Source organism: Saccostrea echinata, unplaced genomic scaffold (genome assembly GCF_033153115.1).
Source record: "Saccostrea echinata isolate AGI-Se365-2 ecotype Australia unplaced genomic scaffold, CSIRO_AGI_Sech_v1 ptg000064l, whole genome shotgun sequence".
NCBI classification, from domain to species: domain Eukaryota; kingdom Metazoa; phylum Mollusca; class Bivalvia; order Ostreida; family Ostreidae; genus Saccostrea; species Saccostrea echinata.
In genome coordinates, this window is record NW_026889813.1 from 3,367,185 (window position 1) to 3,385,183 (window position 17,999).

At 30.7% G+C, this 17,999-nt stretch overlaps 2 protein-coding genes across 16 annotated transcripts in view; both read left to right on the plus strand.

The window, feature by feature from the left end:
• Positions 1 to 877: 877 nt before the first annotated feature.
• Positions 878 to 8,789, plus strand: LOC133175753 (dnaJ homolog subfamily C member 25 homolog). Of its 2 annotated transcripts, XM_061310862.1 has the most exons (12): positions 878 to 1,003; positions 1,465 to 1,493; positions 1,779 to 1,847; positions 1,983 to 2,036; positions 2,822 to 2,876; positions 3,283 to 3,386; positions 4,168 to 4,312; positions 4,653 to 4,713; positions 4,958 to 5,153; positions 6,164 to 6,184; positions 8,080 to 8,145; positions 8,529 to 8,789. In XM_061310862.1, exons 1-12 carry the CDS (start codon positions 895 to 897, stop codon positions 8,649 to 8,651), a joined length of 1,032 nt encoding a protein of 343 aa, XP_061166846.1. In that variant the 5' UTR covers positions 878 to 894; the 3' UTR covers positions 8,652 to 8,789. The 2 variants fall into 2 exon arrangements, with proteins under 2 accessions (XP_061166846.1, XP_061166847.1); XM_061310863.1 differs by lacking the exon at positions 6,164 to 6,184.
• Positions 8,790 to 14,581: 5,792 nt separating this feature from the next.
• Positions 14,582 to 17,999, plus strand: part of LOC133175985 (nck-associated protein 1-like) — a 36,165-nt gene continuing 32,747 nt past the window's right edge. For 9 of the 14 annotated variants that reach the window (XM_061311153.1, XM_061311148.1, XM_061311156.1 and 6 more), the window contains exons 1-3: positions 14,582 to 14,776; positions 16,537 to 16,560; positions 17,513 to 17,623. In XM_061311153.1, the coding sequence (XP_061167137.1) occupies positions 14,672 to 14,776; positions 16,537 to 16,560; positions 17,513 to 17,623 (240 nt within the window). In that variant the 5' untranslated portion in view covers positions 14,582 to 14,671. Of the gene's footprint in view, positions 14,777 to 16,536; positions 16,561 to 17,512; positions 17,624 to 17,687; positions 17,799 to 17,999 lie in introns of all 14 variants that reach the window. The other 5 variants (XM_061311151.1, XM_061311161.1, XM_061311158.1 and 2 more) reach the window with 2 other exon arrangements.

The window sequence follows — 17,999 nt, forward strand, 5'->3', positions numbered from 1 at the left end:
CAAATTCTACTTGTGGTAATATATGTAAAGTTCTTTAATTGCTGATAAAAATAAAGTTTCGCTATCCTAAGGATCTCTAAATTTGTAGTATCAACACGACAACCGAGTGGATCAAGTCTAAGAGCTATAGAGTAAGCTGTAAAGTTCTTGATGCTCATCAGGTGAAAGTCAAAGTAAATATGGGCCTTTTTATTTGTTTGTTTTTTCTCTCTCCCACAATAATTACCGTTGCCATGTCTGTCTCAGCAGTTCCATGGGGCTCAAAAGGATCATGTGGAGTTTTGTTTTTGTTTTTTTAAATGTCTTTCATCTAGATTAGCTAATCTAGATTCAACTAATCTATAGCACAAGTGTATTAAAGATGTATATATAATTTCTAGTTTACCAGAATCGAAAGGTTTAAAATGCGTATTATCAATCATGATTCGACATGCACATTTGACACGGTAGTGTACAATTCAAACAATATCATATCCTGATTTAAGTGTTAATTTGCTACCAGTTTCTACATTTTTTCCAGAAATTTGTGTAATCATTAACTTGAATAAACTAAATGAATTCATTTTTTGAGAATGATTGTCGTTTTCATTGTTTTTTTTTATTATTGTAACATTCGATCAATAATACATATAATATTCATTAATTAAAAGTTTAAGTATATTTTAGTACCTTTGATATGAGTATATGATTATTCATCGCCATCCAGGTAGGAATATGAGGAGAGAATTAAAAATAAAATACAAACAAACAAACAACATATAAATAGACGAAAGATTGAATCAATAAATAATATAAAATATACAGGAAAATGTATTTAGCAATTTCCATCGGGTTCAGTTAAGTCTATATTTTCGTTTCGTCTTTTCTTATAAGTAATGTAAATAAAACGACAACATGGCACACATCTGTGAAACAAAAATGATAATTTTCCTTCTGTTGTTGGTTTCTCCCTCATATGGATTTTTAGATGGTTTATATTGTGGTCTGGAGAACTGTTATGAAAGTAAGTAACGATGAAACAATTGATTCATTGAAAGATTTTGTGAATTACAACCCAATCGGCGAATATTCAATTTGCCCACCTGTCGCATGGCTCTGCATGTCAATGACTTGTTGACGTGTGCGTTAGATCACTTTTAAAATAAAATTCTATATGGAATAATCCTCATTAGATGTGGTATTTAAAAAAATAAACGTTTTTCAAGATATCCGATGATAAAAATTTCTTGATTGAGAAATCCTCATTAGGTTTATTACATTAATTCATGCAATTTATGGAGTACTATATAATATTAAAAAAATTAATTAACATTTTTCTAGGTTCCCTATGATAAAATTAGACAATTACTATTTATATTTTTGATCATGGAAGGTGTATGACTTAAGTTTGTCCAATTCCTCTTGTAGTTTAATTGAATACAGTACTGGGTAATTGTACTAACATATGCCTTTTTCTCTAAATAGTTCTGGGTGTCACAAGAGATGCTTCAAAAGTAAGTAATTTATCTTGGAAATATTTCCTGTGGATTGCTTTGCAAACATATGGTTGATAAGCTATTACATATACAATTTGACATTGCATACATCAGTGCATTTATTAAAGTAAGTACTAACATATATACTCTTCTGTTGACAAGTCAGACAGGAATTTTCAAATGTTAAAGATTTTTAGCAAAAAAATGCATTTCATTCATTTGATCTAGAGTGGATTAATATTTTCTGCAGAAGTCTACATGACACATGTATTTGTGTAATATGAAATAATTCTTTGATTGTAGAGTGAGATTACCAAAAATTACAGAAAACTTGCCAGGAAATGGCATCCAGATATGGCTGCCAAGACGGAGGTTTGTTTTTCAACTTATTATGCAGTAGAGTTGTTGAATGTTTTTGTGGGAAATCAAAATTTTAAAAAGTGGAACTGTTTTCTGCAGAAAAAAAAACATTTATTTATCACATTGTTTCTTATTTTACAATGACAGGAAAAGAAGAAAGAACATACAGAGATGTTTCAGAAAATAGCAAATGCATATGAGGTGTGTACGAGTTCATAAATCAGAAAAATATCAATGGTGTATATATATATTAGGAATAATTCCTGTGTCGGAGCAATTGTTGGAGAATATACGCCAATAATTGAAAGAGTTTGTTTCCAAATAAAATCCAAGCCCTATGGGTAAGGTTTTCATTTGCCAACAAAATCTTGAGACTGAGGGGTATAACAATTCCAATGACAAGGAAACTATTTCTATTCTGCTATGGTGAATATTTAAACTTATAGATAGAGAAATGCAGAAGTTAGATTTGGATGTCATCAAAAGCATCTAATGATGTCACAATCAAATGCTACTCCTCATTCATTTGTATCCCATGCATTAGGGAAAAAGTGAGATGTAATCTGAACCCAAAGTAATTTTTTCCTACCTATTTGTGTTACAATCAAATGATACCTCCATCCTTTTCCAAGTTAACACAGTCAAAATTAGAGGAAACCGATTTAAATTTATTAATAATATGTTAATGATGTTTGTGATTTATTGGAAAATGATGGCTGAGGCATCTCTTAAATAATTGCAATAACCATAGTAGAATTGCTCTTAAATAGTACAATGTATCTACATACATGTATATGCAAATTGCAATCTCAAATCCAGGACACTACTCCACTCTCAATGATAATTTCATTTTACTTTCATTTTGAGTACCTATTTTTCCTTAACCTTGAGAACAGAAAGAAATCGTCTTTTTTGTATTCATCTGAGTGGAATCTTCTATGATAACTTGTATGTTACTATACTGACCTTACTCTTATTTTATGCAGATTTTGAAGGATGATGAACAAAGATCAGATTATAACTACATGTTAGATAATCCAGGTAAGTTATGTAATAAGTCTGGATGATCATTAATCAAGGCAAGATCATTAACTGGTCAATGCTTATTATTCATAATTTAGAACAAAATATGTGAATTGTTTAGCACCTTGTGGTCTTTATACCACACTATTTTCAAATTTTGAATTTAACTTAAAATCATATGTGATGGAAGTTTTAGAACTGATGCATGAATCTTGGGTTTTGACCAACAAGCCAATCAGTCCATAATGTGCCATCTAGCAAAAATTTATAAAAATGCAGTCTGGACAGTGGTATTCTTTCTGTTTAAGTCCCAATGTCCTCTGCTATGGATATTTTATAGGGTCTGCCAACATAATAGTGGTATGAGGATTACACAATTGTAAATGATTTCTTACATAGATTTCCTGTTTGTTTGCTATTGTAGATGAACACTTGGCTAATTACTACAGATATTACAGAAGATATGCTCCTAAAGTTGACATCAGGATAGTAATAGCAGTGTCCTTAACCATTATATCTGTCATACAGGTAACCCATTCTATTCAAAGGTACATGTAGTTGCCAATCTAATTAAAATTAGATGTTCCAAATCCACTACCGCTTCTCAAACATCTAACAACATCCCATTCGGGGTCACGTCAGAGCGACCTTTCGATCACCCAATGAAATCGCCGTCGCGGAAATCTTGGCTTATAGTTCGGATGTATTTCTTTTTTTACTGCCAAACCTAAACGCCCGAGGGGTTTCGTAGTAAACAAAATATGCATGGTAAAGACCGTGCTATATATATGAATGTGACGTGCGGGATATATAGTAGTTTGTGCATTTTCGTTTGCTTTATTCAGGCAAGAATGTCAGATTGGCGGACTATACATTCAATTTATACCAAAATTACTTTAATTCAACGTAAAACAGTCTACTGAGCATCAGTAATGTAAAGATGTAGCAGTGGAACTAATTTTAGAATTGTATACAGAAGGTTGAATCTGATTGGCCAAAGTTTTTGTTTATTCATAATCGAAAGGTCGCTCTGACGTGACCCCGAATGGGATGTTGTTAGATGTTTGAGAAGCGGTAGCGGATTTGGAACATCTAATTTTAATTAGATTGGTGTAGTTACTAATTTCATTCTTTCTATATGACTGAATAACAAAATGGTTTCAAACAGTCAGAGCAACACTATTTTTTTATACTATATTATTTACACTATTAAACATGTACACTGACCAGTACTCTCAATTGTTTGTCCAGCTGGAAATGTCAGGGTACTCATTTTCCTGATTTTCATGATAACATGGTTTTGTTACAGTATTGGGGTTCCTGGAACAATTACCAGACAGCTATTAATTACTTGTGCAAGGAACCCAAGTACAGAATCCAGGCTATGGGTATAGCTAAGGCTGAGGGTCTTATCAGTTCAAAGAAAGATCGCAAAGACAAGAGAAGCAAGGCAAGTACATGTGTACCTGTACATAGGCGATAAGTCTAAAATTGACAGATCACTGTTGGGTTGTTTTTTGTTTTTTTTTGAAAAAAAATCAATTTTTTCCTGTACATGTGTATAAATAACTAAATTTCTTTGAATATCATTTTCAGCTTCATTTTTTGTAAAGAATTTAGTTACAAAATAAATTCTAATTTTTCTGAGAAAGGGGATGTTTACACTAATAAAATTGATGTACTTTAATACTAGTCTTTTTTTACTGAATTTTCACATTGCTATACTGTTTGGAGAATGTGATGGAATTCATGTAAATGTTTGATGAAGATTTACAAAATATGGGTTGCAGGAAGAAATAAGAAATGAAGAAGAAGAAATTATCAAAAAAGTGATAGAAGAGAAAATGGACATCAGGTTTGAATGGGTTGATTTCATAATCATGGAATAATTTGTTCTGAATGCTTCAGTACATTTTATACCTTAACAAATGTTAATTTATATCAAAGGATAGCGAAATGCTCTAAATTAATAAAGAAGTAGCAACTCATTTCTTCTTAAACTCAAATTTTTAACCTTAAATTTAGAATTGCTTAAAATGTAAAACATATTATAGATTGAAATTTAAATATGTCTGAAAAATGAACATTTTTATCAACAGAGGGGGCTACAGTAAACCAAACATTAAGGACGTACTGTGGATTCAGTTGATACTGAGTCCGTACTATCTAGTCCAGTACATTATATGGTGGTGTCGGTGGGCATGGAAATTCTGGATTTGTCGGGAGGAATACGGGGAGGAGGAAAAAACATATCTCATAAAGAAATACCTTAAAGCCAGCAGATCTCAATGGGAGGTAGGTATCCAGAAAATATAGTACACTTTGAGATTGACTATAAAATTTATTAGGACAGTCATGCTAAAACTCTTTTAAACTGTTGTGTGATTGCATTTTCGTATTTTACTGAATTGCTTACTTGAACTCCAGTATTTAATTCTAATTTATGCTTATTCACAACTTGAAGTAAAAGGGAGGCTAATTCAAGTAGCATATAGAGTTTAATTATTACTAGGGATATTATCAATAGCTACTATTAGCTATTATGATTGTGGATGTCAGTTGTATTGGAACACTTTGATATTAGAAGCAAGTTAAGTCTAAGATAACTAGTCGGGGACAATCAGGTAATGGTAGAAACATGGCAGCTCAATATCTTTAAACATTGGATATCCTTGTTAAAAAGAAGAATGAGATATTGGAACATTTTTTTTTTAAATGGGGCATTAATCATTCTGAAAAATAAAGACAAATTGTGAGTTTTTTATGATTTTGTATTATTTGTTTACACTCACAAATTGCTCCCAAAAATCTCATGAGATTAGGACTATAATACCGGGTAATATCAAACTTCCATGAAAAAAAGTGTGCTCTCAAGGGAAGTAACTCTAAATAGTTGCAATAAAACAAAAATCCTTTAACTGTAAACAAAGTGATGTAGGAGTGAAAGTGAATATTAAGTTCTTTATTTCATTGAATAGTGGAAATGTTTAGTCCATCTTTCATTTAAAGCTGATGAAAACATAACACTATACAGAGAACCAGTACAATTGAATTATTAAATGTATTATTTCCTGACTGTCTGATAATATGTATATAAGAAATCTTTATTTGTACATTTGATACAGAGCTCAATATGTTGTTTCTCTCATAATATTTCTCTGCTAGAAAACATACTCACTTAACCTTCAAATGCATGGAGAAATGAATGCAGCATGTTGCATTGCCAGCTTATTTTGATGAAATCAATCTGATATTATTCTGATGACTTATATAATGATGACATCTTTTGTCCTTATGACATGTAGGCCAGCCCTGTTTTATTCCCAGTAAGTATGTCAATGTGTCAGCATGTCCATCCATTGTGCCGGTTTTATTATTTAAGATGGATGTCATGAGGGATACTTCAATGTTCTAACATTTAATTTGTATAGTTGTTTAATGATCTTTAGTAGTTCATAGATTATTAATGATAAACATGTATGCTAAGTGTGCAAAGAATACCCACCAAGTATATTCTGCAATTATATACTGTCTTTAAGTTTTATTTACTAACAAAGCATGTCACTGGCTTATCGAAACTTTTTTTTATGAAGTCTGCTTTTTAACTTTCTTGTTTATATCTTGCTTGAAATATGTTTGAAAAAGTGGGTTATCTCCCCATTTTGTCACTGCTGTTTATATATATATATATATATATATATACATGTATATATATATATATATATATATATATATATATATATATATATATATATATATATATATATATATATATATAGTATACATAGTATACTAATGGATAACAGGTATTTTCTGCAGTTGTACAATTTTTGTGGTATTTTGTGGATAGAACAAATGCACAAAATTACAATCACAAAATTTTCATCAAATATTTATTCAGGCATTCTTGGAGTGTATCATCTTTTTTTTCCAAACATATTAAGTGGTGCATATATTGACTCATCCTGATTTAATCATAATTTTATAACTGCTTACTATGTATTATAAAAAAAAAAGTAAGATAAGCATATAGGTGTGAAATAAAAGTAATTTGAAAATAATTTACAAACACTGACTTAAGATTCAATTCCTATGCACTGAGAACAAGAACAACATGTTATTGAATCTAAAAATACATAAAACATGGCAGTGTTCTGCCAAATTTGTAACATCTCTAATGCAACTGCAGAAAATAGAAAAGCAAAAATTAATCTGCGACCTTTCAGGGGTCTAATCACAAAAATTTCCATCTGCAGAAAATACCAAGTATACAGTATTACATGTACAGTTATTGACTCACCCTAACTGTATTTTATTTTTTGCATGAATCTATTGTGCATGATTTAGTTTGACTGCATGATTATCATTTGGTTCAATGCAACCATGTTATAACATGAAAGTGTTTGCATTACCTATTATGAAAATAATTAATTAAGAAACAAACACAGGTCTAACATTTTCATTTTTTTTACAGTTCTATAGATTGACAATTTAAGATGTGAATTTCCTTCTTAATCTAACAGCATTTTATTTACAGATGTTCAACTTATTTTAGAAAAGACAAGCAGTTGTATTAGTATCTGTAACTTTCTTTATAGTTTTGATTGTCACCATTAGTACTAATAAGTACATAATTTACAGAATCTAGTACATGTATCAACAATTACTTTGTATACTACAGTTGAACTTCGGTATCTCGAACACAGATATCTCGAATACCAGGATGTGTCCAAGTGACTGGGAAGTCCTAACCACGTACATGTATTTCTTAAGTATTTGACAATCGATATCTCAAACCCTTGGATATGTCGAAGTTTTTTCTCAGTCCCAATGAGTTTGAGATAATGAGGTTTGACTGTATTTGATTTTTTTTTTAATTTTAATAAATGAAGTCAAATTTAAACATGTACATAAGAGTTATCAGAAATTTTAAATAATAATTTTATATTGATCTTTTTAAAGATATAAACTATGGTGCATGATGTTTATGCATGTACTTATTTGTAGAATGTTTTGAAAAGTGTGGAAAAGCTACTGTTGCTTACTAAAACAGGACTAAGCCCATTTTTTAATTGAAAGCTATGAATATACAATACTGTCTTACACTGTATGTAGGACTTGGACACAATTGGCTTAGACCCTGTGGTTTTTACATGTAGTATATTGAAATGCATAGCTATGATTTTATCAGTATCTCATGTATGTTTTGTATTTTTTACAGTTAGCTAAAGAGGAAGATATAGATGAATACATGAGGAAAGAGCTCTGGAAAAGAGAAAAGTTTGATGTAAGAAATCATCATGGTGCATAATGCAGAATATTTTTTGTAAAGTAAAAAAGAGTGATTTCAAAACTGTATTAGTTCAGTTTGCCCTGTATTTATACAAAATTACTTGTTTACATGTAATTAAAATTTGTTAAACTCATTTAGATTTGATGAAGTATTCATACGCTGAAATTTGAGAATAGGGGTCATATTTATCTACTATACTGAAGATAACTTAGATAAATTAGTATCTTTTAGATGCTGTAGTTCTTGGTAATAAAAATGATAACGTGAATGAATTTAGCCAAGCCATAAAATTTACAAAGGTGAAGAGGAAATTTTGAAACTATGTTTATGCAAACTTACCTACTTCACGTAAAATACAAATGTTTACATGATAATAGGTATGGAAAAAAGAAAAAGAGGATGAAATGAAAGCAAAACTAGCAGAGAGTGCCAGGTACAAGAGTTTTAGACGTTATATGAAGAAAGGTGGACCAGGACAAATGACCTTTGGACCTGAGTAGAGAGAAACCATGATACTGTAGGAAGAATCAGGGAGCTAAGAAGCAATGGTTGATGTGTGTTCCAGCTACTCTATTTATTGATGTGTGTGCAATGTGTCTGGTTAAGAATGTTTTTCAATTGTTTAAAGTCAATGGATTTGGGGGGGGGGGGGGTTATTACCAGTAATGCAGCAGTCTTACATTTCTTAGGTGTCAGAAATTCATATAACAAATTTCTGTACTATGAAGGATTTAAATACTTACAACAATATTTAATATTAAGCTGACTAATTGAATCTCAGAAACATCCATAAAATTAAGTGAGCTTTGTGCCATGTACTGGGTAGGAATATATAGATTTAATTTTATATATAAATTTCTTCAAACTTACTTGAACACTTAAAGAATTTTGTCACATATCAGATTTATTGTGTAGGTACATTAATATCATCTCTATGAGCAGATTCCAAAACTAGCATTGTTAGCTCGAAGTAGCCAAAGACTTTAGTATAAAGCTCTTCTGATCAAGATTTTTCCTTTCAGCTGGAATAGACTTAATTTTTCATGTACCAGGTATTTATGCTCTTTTTTGAAAATGACAGCTTTAGTATATTTTCGCCAGTGTGACATAAATCACTAAGTTAAGTTGAAGAACTGATATTATATTTTTACCAAAAAATGGAAAGTTCCAAGTGTAATGGTTGGGGCTGTGGATATCAGCCAGGATAGCTCAGTCATCAGAGCACCTGACTAGTGATGCAGGAGTCCCAGGTTCGATTTCTAGTCCTGCCATACATTTTGTCCTTTCCTGTTAAATAATTTGGTGCTGTTGACCACCCCTGGAGTTGCAGGTTTAAGTCCCGCCAGGGGCAAAAAGAACTTGGGTTGTGTTTTTGAGGGCAAATACAATTTAAGGAGGGAGGAATGTAATGGTTTGGGCAGTAGATATTGGCCTTGATAGCTCAGTTGGTAGAGAACTTGACTAGTGATTCATGGGTCATGGTTTTGATTTCTGGTCCAGCCATACATTTCCTCCTTTCCTGTTTCACAAAATAACTTTGGCCTCTGATTCTGGCTCATTGCAATATCAAAGGTTTTTAGGGACATTGATTTCTTTAATTTCATGCAATTTTTATTTTTCAATGTGTTCATTTGTTGGCAAGTCATTATAGATAAAACATTTTAGAAATGGGAAGAGCACTCAGCAGGTGAAAAATCACTTGCTGATTGTCCAGGTTATTACATGTGTCAGTTTATGAACATTATCCAGAAGTTTATAAATGTCTGTGACTAATGTTTGTGAGTCAGGCGAGCTTTGTGGACCACAGTCCTTATTCAATGGAGATCAGTCAAATTTATGAACAAAGGTGCATTTTGTATAAATAATGTAAAAAAAATATATATATACATACATGTATATTTACTTATTTTACATGATAGTGACACATTTAATGTTTGTGCCAATTGAGAGTATGAATTTTGCATAAATGTTGTACAAAAATTTAAGTATATACCTTCTATGTACTTGCTGAAAATTTCTTAGCAGGGTACAAAAATTAAGCACATTGAAGTTTTAACCAACTTTTTAATTCAATCCTCTGGATGTTATATATTGTGTGGTTTATCATATTTCATTCACATTAGCTTTAACATTTTTTTTAATTTAGTATGTAATATTATGTACTGCTAAAAGTTTCCTCAGAATGACAGAAATGGTTGTTTGTTTAATAATTGTGCAATATCTCTGCATTTATTTTCTCACACATTATTTTTGTATTATCAGGAGTACATTTGTAAATGTGGTTTTAGAAAGGAAGTGGCCATTTTCAATTTCAGTCACCTTAACTTTCTCTTATTTTTTCTTCTTTAGGAACCTTTAACTAAAAAAAAAAAAAATTATTTTTATCTTGGGATTTGGAAAAAAATTTTCTTCATCAGGACATGGCTTTTTTAAAAACAATTTCTTTTCACCAGTACATTTTTAAAGAAAAGTATGTGTATTGTTTAATATTTTCACAATTTATGCATGTTTAAATAAGTCATTTAAGTAAATTCTGTAAATATGAATGATAGAAAATTTTGATTAACATGAATTAAGGCTGGAAAATAGCATCATGTTTTCTATGCTCCATATCTAAATTGGATGGGGTTTTTTTCCCCCGCAAAACCCAGTGTTGCAATATATTTATATAATCTGTAATTTATTCAATGGTGAGAAATGAAATATTATTAGATTTAATTTCATAAAATTTTAAATTTATTAATGTTTAATATCAATGCTTTTGAACTGGCTGCATGATAGAGAAGGTAGCTTTGTCTGAAAATTATCTTGGTCATCTGTACATGTATTCTAATACTAGTAAATTAAACAGCTCTTGTGCTCATGTTAGAGCTGTTTAGATTATTTATGTTAATTTGTTAGCTATATAAGGTTGTTATTATAAATAAAAAGGTCACATCGTATTGTTCTTTAAGATGCTGAGTATGAATGTTTTGTTATTTCATTGTCATGTACAAAGTTGTTAATGCTTTGTATGTCTACTACGGGAGCTGTGTAATTCTGCATTGATAATTGATTCACTAAAAAGGATTTGCACTTACATGTACAAACATGTATACATACAATATATATATACTAGTGTTTTTTTTTTTTTTTGTGAGGAAAAGGTATGGTTGGGGTATGTTAAACTTTTTGTAGCTCTTCTGTCAATTTTACTCTGCATATATTACTGCATTTATGGCAATTCTGAATAGATTTTTTTAAAAATCGTCTTTTTCCTTCTTTTGTAGGATTTTTTTTTTTTTATTTTAAAAATTTTAATTTAATCTTTTTTCTTTAATCATGGTCAGGTTTTTTTTTCTTTATTCTGTTAAGTCATTAAGTAAAAGGACAATAGAAAGTGTGAATGCTGTATGTGAAGATTCCAAATACATACATTTTGATGTAAACTGAAACCAGTGTTAAGAACAAGTATTATAATAACTGCAGGTCATCTAAAATCATCTGATATGATAGTTAAAGAGTCTACATAAATTCTGTATACTTTTATTGATATATCATTATTTTCTACTGTATGGTATCAAAAAATGACCTTGTAATAACATGACTTCACTAACAAGATGTGTTTTCTGGCACATGTAACTCTAATCATTGTAAAATCAATGTCAAGTCCTGTAAACTTATTGAAGTGAATGAATTCATATTGGCAAGATAAAACCATATGTACTGAATATGTGATAGAATGAAATAAAACTACATTTTTGTTGTTTGCTTCGTGTTCTAAAGTTGGATGTGTATGTTTTAAAGTTATCCCGTTGTTTGTCACACAATGATTTCTAGACAATGCCAGCTCTCTAGGAAAAAAGAATGAGACTCTAGAGTAAAAAAAAAGATTGTTTTTGTAGAACAAATACAATCACAGAATTTGCCACTAACTTTCTGTTTGTCCCATTTATTTTCCAGACAATGTCTCCTGGACACATAGATTTTCTTTTGTTTAATGCATCACGTTTGAAGTTACAAATATTTCTTGTTGATTTAACAACTGCTGGATTAAGAATTTTTAAAATAAATACATGTATTGTTTAAAAGTGTACAATATCACTTCGCAGTTGGTTATAAAGAGGACATGCAAATTAAAAAAAATATTAAGTCTTCATCTACAGTATGACAGTTAATATAATATCTTTCGTCACTTGGGGTAATTGGATTACAATATCTGCCAACCTCTGTCTGTAATTTGTGGGCACTTCTTAACTGAGTCAAAAAAAAAAAAAAAAAAAAAAAAAAGAAACTTTTTGGAGATGGAAAATTTTTAAATACGGTTGAATTAATTTCCAGTTTGTTTGGATTTTGCGAACTTATTAATTGGCTGTAAAATGACAATTTTCCATTGCCCTTTTCCTCGATATTTTCAATGTCTCTGAAAGCATATATATTCTCAAAATTTTTCAAATTGTTTTCAAATTTCAAATCATTTATAGATACTGTGTAAGTGTTTGAACGAATAACACCATCAAGTATTTTGTCAACAAATTCTATTTCCCTCTAGCTTTTCGTCTTCTAAATATGCATGTTGTAGAGTTATTGACAAGTTTGAGTTCTCCTGATTTGAAAAAAAAAAATTGTAATCTGTAATATCTATACAATAATTTATACTGAAAATAATGGAAAGAACACCAAACTCTTACTGCTAAACTTGTAAGGGGACGACCATTTGATTCTGAGAGGGAGGGGGCTGGGAGATTTTGGAAATAAATAATCTGTCCTCGAAATAGTTGAAAATAAATAACTGTCCTTGACTAGTGCGACTTACCCCCCACCCCACCCCACGAAATAGAGTTTTGGATTTTAAGTGTTTTCTTTCCTTTCCTCTTTTTTCAGTGAAGAAGAAAATAAATAATCTGTCCTTGATCATCTTGAAAATAAATAATCAGTCCTTGGCTGGCATGAAAAAAATTAATACTCGAAAAAATTTGCCCCCCCCCCCTCCTCAGAATCAAATGTTCGTCCCCTAATTCTTATAATTATTTGGATCGTCTGACTTATGAAGAACAGAAATAAATGACTGATTCCATGCTTGTGGTATCTTATCAGCATTAATAATTTTATTAATTAATCTTAACGTCGGTAAGAGAGTACGTACGAGAACTCGATCCTCTTTACAAATTCATTCAAAATCAAATCAGGTCCACACTTTCTTATCCAATTTTTATATATTTATTATTCCTATCCTTTCTTCTCTATGGGTGAAAGGGATGAAAGGGAAGTAAGAAGATGGACGAACAAGGCGAGCAAAATGCCTACGATGCGACCAAAAAAAATAAATAAATAAATAAATAAATAAGTGAAAAATTAAATCTCATATACGTATAACAAAATTTTCATTAACATTAACGTACACTTTATGTAAAATCTCCATTCGAAACAATCTCACAAAGATTGAAATCAATTATATATATTCGTCTGTGAAGTAGCATAATTAAATACGGTCGTACGTCCCAAGATGTGTTTGTGAAACACTGAAGCTCCCCTATGGCAGCTTACGACCAAAGTTAAAGTTTTTTCACATTTTCAAAAAATCCAAGGTCAAGAGTTCAAAAATGTTGACACTAAAAGAAAGGTCTTGTCACAAGGAATACTAATGTGAAATATACATATGTAATAGCCCTAGTACCAACTTTTCAGAAAATATGGCCAAGGTAAAAGTTTTTCCAAAAGTAGGTCATACTCAAAGGTCAATGTCATGAGGTCAAAATTTAATAGTACCAAGTGAAAGGCTTTGTCACTTTGAATGCATAGGTGAAATATGAAAGCCGTAGCAATAACCTTTCAAAAGTTATAAGGTTAAAGTTTTTTTTCCCAAATGTAGGTAAAACTCCAAGGTCAAGGCAATGAGGTAAAAAATGTTGAAACGTGAAGAAAAGTCTTGTCACAAGGAATATACATCTAATATAAGAGAGTCCTAACACCCATCGTCGTAAGGAATACGCAACATGTATGATATATGAAAGTCCTACCACTCACCATTCAAAAGTTATGGTCAAGGATAAGTTTTTTTTTTAAGCAGGTCAAACTCAAAGGTCAAGACCGAAAGGTAAAAAATGTTGGAACCCAAAGAAAGGTCTGGACACATGGAATACACATGTGAAATATTATTTTAAAAACCTTTGAATCTGTAGGCATTTTGCACTCCTTGTAAATTCGCCCATCTCCTTTTGATTTTAAGATTCTTCGCTAAATTAGATCGGGTTCATGCTCCTTTATTATTATGAATAGTAATATTAGTATTAATGCTTTCATTATGTCATTTTATTGTATTTAGTACGGAAAATTTTGGAAGAGCATTTTACAATAAAATATTGGTGACAAATTTGTAAAAGTAGATTACCCTATTTATATTCCTTTCCTTTGCTTATTTTAGACCGACCTCGACTGTCAACAACCGGAAGTGAAATTTGCAGGAAGTATACAATGACTGAATGAGGATGAAAACACTGTGACATTTTTTATTTGTTTTTACACACTAAGAAAAGGCAAGATGTCTCGTGCGATGGTACCCAGCCAACAAAAGTTGGCGGAGAAGTTGACGATCTTAAATGACAGAGGAAGGGGCATGTTAACAAGAATATACAACATCAAAAAGGTGTGGTCAGTTGGTCTCGAATTTCCTCTTAATTGTGCTTTATAGTATTGTCTGGAGATATCCGTGTTTTGTGTCTCTCTGGGAAAACTACAATATTCATAAACACAGAAAACGAAACATTGCATTTATAGTTGGTTTGATTTATGCTTGAAACTAAAATTACATATAAATAGTATATTGGACTCAAGAAAATCTTTTTATCACATTCATTAATCATTTCGTACACAAAACAATAATATTCGTCAGGCGTGAGAAAGGTAAAGCACCTCAGTTATATATGGAAATCATATATATTATACAGTAGTACGTTAGTCTTATACAGGTTGGGACCAACTGCCCAATTGCGGATATAATAACCCGTCTAGGATATAATATCCCAAATGGAATAAAAAATTACAGTGCAAAAAATGAATTTTTTGATGTTGGCTGTAAATATCATAAATCTACATCAAAATACTTCAAAAGGAATAACTTTTAGCAAGCAAGTTTTTCAGCAATAATGCAGTTTGTTAATTGTTAGATTGATCCCCAAGAAGTTTAGGAACTTCTGAGGGATCAGTCTCCTAAACTGTTGCATACAGAAAAACTTGAGAACCAAAAGTTATTCCTTTATAAATATCTTGATGAGGATTACTGAAATATATAGAGAAAATAGAAATTTTCATTTTTTGCATTGTAAATTTATATCCCATTTGGGACATAATATCCCAGAAGAGGTTATTATACTGCATTTGGGCAATTGGTCCCAACTTGTTATATATTGGCACAAGATGGCTTAGATTATAACAACTCTCATGTGTAGCTAAATTTCAAACTTGTTCCTTTGAAAGAGTAGTTGCAAAAATCATGTGTTTCTATGTATAATCATGATAATGGATATAATTTCTCCACATTTTTTTTTCAACTTGGTCCTTCAAGCATTGCATTCTACATTTCTGTGTTTTCAGTATTTGGAATTCCAAAGATATATGGGATTTGAATGTCTGCATTTTTATTTGATTTAATAATTTGTTATGGCAATTTTGAAAGGACCACAATATTCCACAAAAATTGGACTGCAGAAATTACCTTTTATAATTCATTGAAGGGGTGCAATTTTTGTAGATGCAGGTTTAAAATTGACAGGTTTGTGGGGACATAATTTAAACTAATTTTTTGAGTGAAAGTGAACATTTCATTGTGGTAGATTAATTTTAAAAAAGTTTCAAATCATTACTTGTTGAAGTTGTAAATGAAATTTGTGCTAAATATATATTTAAAAAAAAATAAAGCATTTTTTGGTACTTGCTAAGAATTAATACTGACTTATCTCCCCTGCTATTGCAGATGTCGGTAAGTACAACTGTCCTAGTTTCCGTGATGGCTCTGCATTAACTAGCATCAAGTCCTTCCTGTGTCCAGTCAGTGATTAGTTTCTTGAGTTATTTTTATGTGACTGTTTACATTTTTTATTTTATCATTATTTATTCATGCATTAAAATTGATATTCCTTTCTCATGTACTTGATTTTTTTTCCTTCAATTTTGCTTCATGTAAACATCAAAGTGTATAAAACTGCTCTAAAACATTCATTTATGTTGATTTATTCATCTGAAAGTGCTTTTATTGAGATGAATGTTTTTTTTTTTCATATAAAGAAAACTACTTTTATTGCTTGAAAAAAAAAATATCCATGTAAATTATTGATAAGATATTTAATTTGCATTTGTAGAAGACCATGTCCAGTCATACATTATTCTGTGTGATGTTTTTATTTTCAGATATACTCTACCAACAAAAAGAAGGTTCTATCTCTCATTTTGGTTTACTTGCATGAACTAATTGGATTTTTTTTGTGGAACTTTTTAATTCTTCATTTCAGATTTTCAAATATTTAAAAGAAGAAAATATGCTGACACTTGAGTTTCACACAAGCTGCAGAATTTGCTAATTTAAGTCACAGCAGCATGCATATGAGTTGATTAATTTCACAGTGGTGAAATAATATTAGTGGGAAAAAGTTACTTTTCTCAAAATCATTTAACATGAGTGATAAATTTTGACAGTAGTTCAAAGTTATTTAAAGAATATGAATAAAACTATGTACTCATATTTTAATCCGAAAATTGTAAAATAATGTGATCCCATTTTTTAGGACAGAGAGTGTTCAGTAAAAACTTCAGTATAAAAACTTGATTTAATCCTACACATGAAAAAAAGTTTGCAGTCATTTTCAGACAGTGCACATCCCTTTTCCTTCAAATCCTGTATGTGCATATAAAAACCAAGCTTAACAAATCACCCAGGGTGAACCCTTGCTCAATATACATACAAATGGTGCTTCCAAATTCCCGATTCAATATTATCAAAAGTTTGCATTTAAATCCTTATTCCTTGAAAATTCTTCCCATATTTAAATATTTTTTTAATCTACCAGGTTTATGCTTTATATTTGAATTCTTTTTTTCCATTTGTACATATGAATTTAATTGATTTAACATAGTTTTCTTTTTATATGATCTAATAATATATTTATTTGCTGAATGTGCATATTTTTATGATCTAGTTGCTGCAAAATGTCACTGAATTACAGAATATGGACTAGTTGGTACCGTACTGAAAGAATATCACAATGTTAGATCTATTTTGTGTAGTACATGTATTCTCATTCTATGTATCCAAGAATATTTTGTGTAATTAATAATTTATCAGAGTGTAAATGAATAAATAACCTTGGAATATTTTCGTCTTTTTAAGATGCTTGGAAATCCCGCTAACAAGCCAGGTTTTCTTACTGATAAAACTTATGAACCAGTTTACAGATACCTAATGAGGCGCTTTCCACACCCAGACAGCAAATCTACCACAGTAAGTCGGCAAGGTTTTCAGAGTGTGTTTTAACTTGGTTTTTACATTTCTTTTTGATTTAAAGATGCTTACAAACACAGACAGCAAACCACCGTTTCTCTCTGATAAAAGTTTGGAGTCAGCCTTCAAATATCTACTCAAGAAATTTCCGAACATTGACAACCACGCTGGGGCTGTAAGTGCGAAGATGCCTGCAGCATGTTCCATTCTGTAGATCTGTTAATTTTCCTCGTCTTAAAATGTACACTTACAAGTACAAATGACATCTTCAGTTTCTCTTTTAACTTTCTCACCATTACAAGTATTTTCACCAGTTCTCTTGCTGCCCATAGATTAATTACAAACCTTATCATAATTCTTCAAACTTGGCATTCAG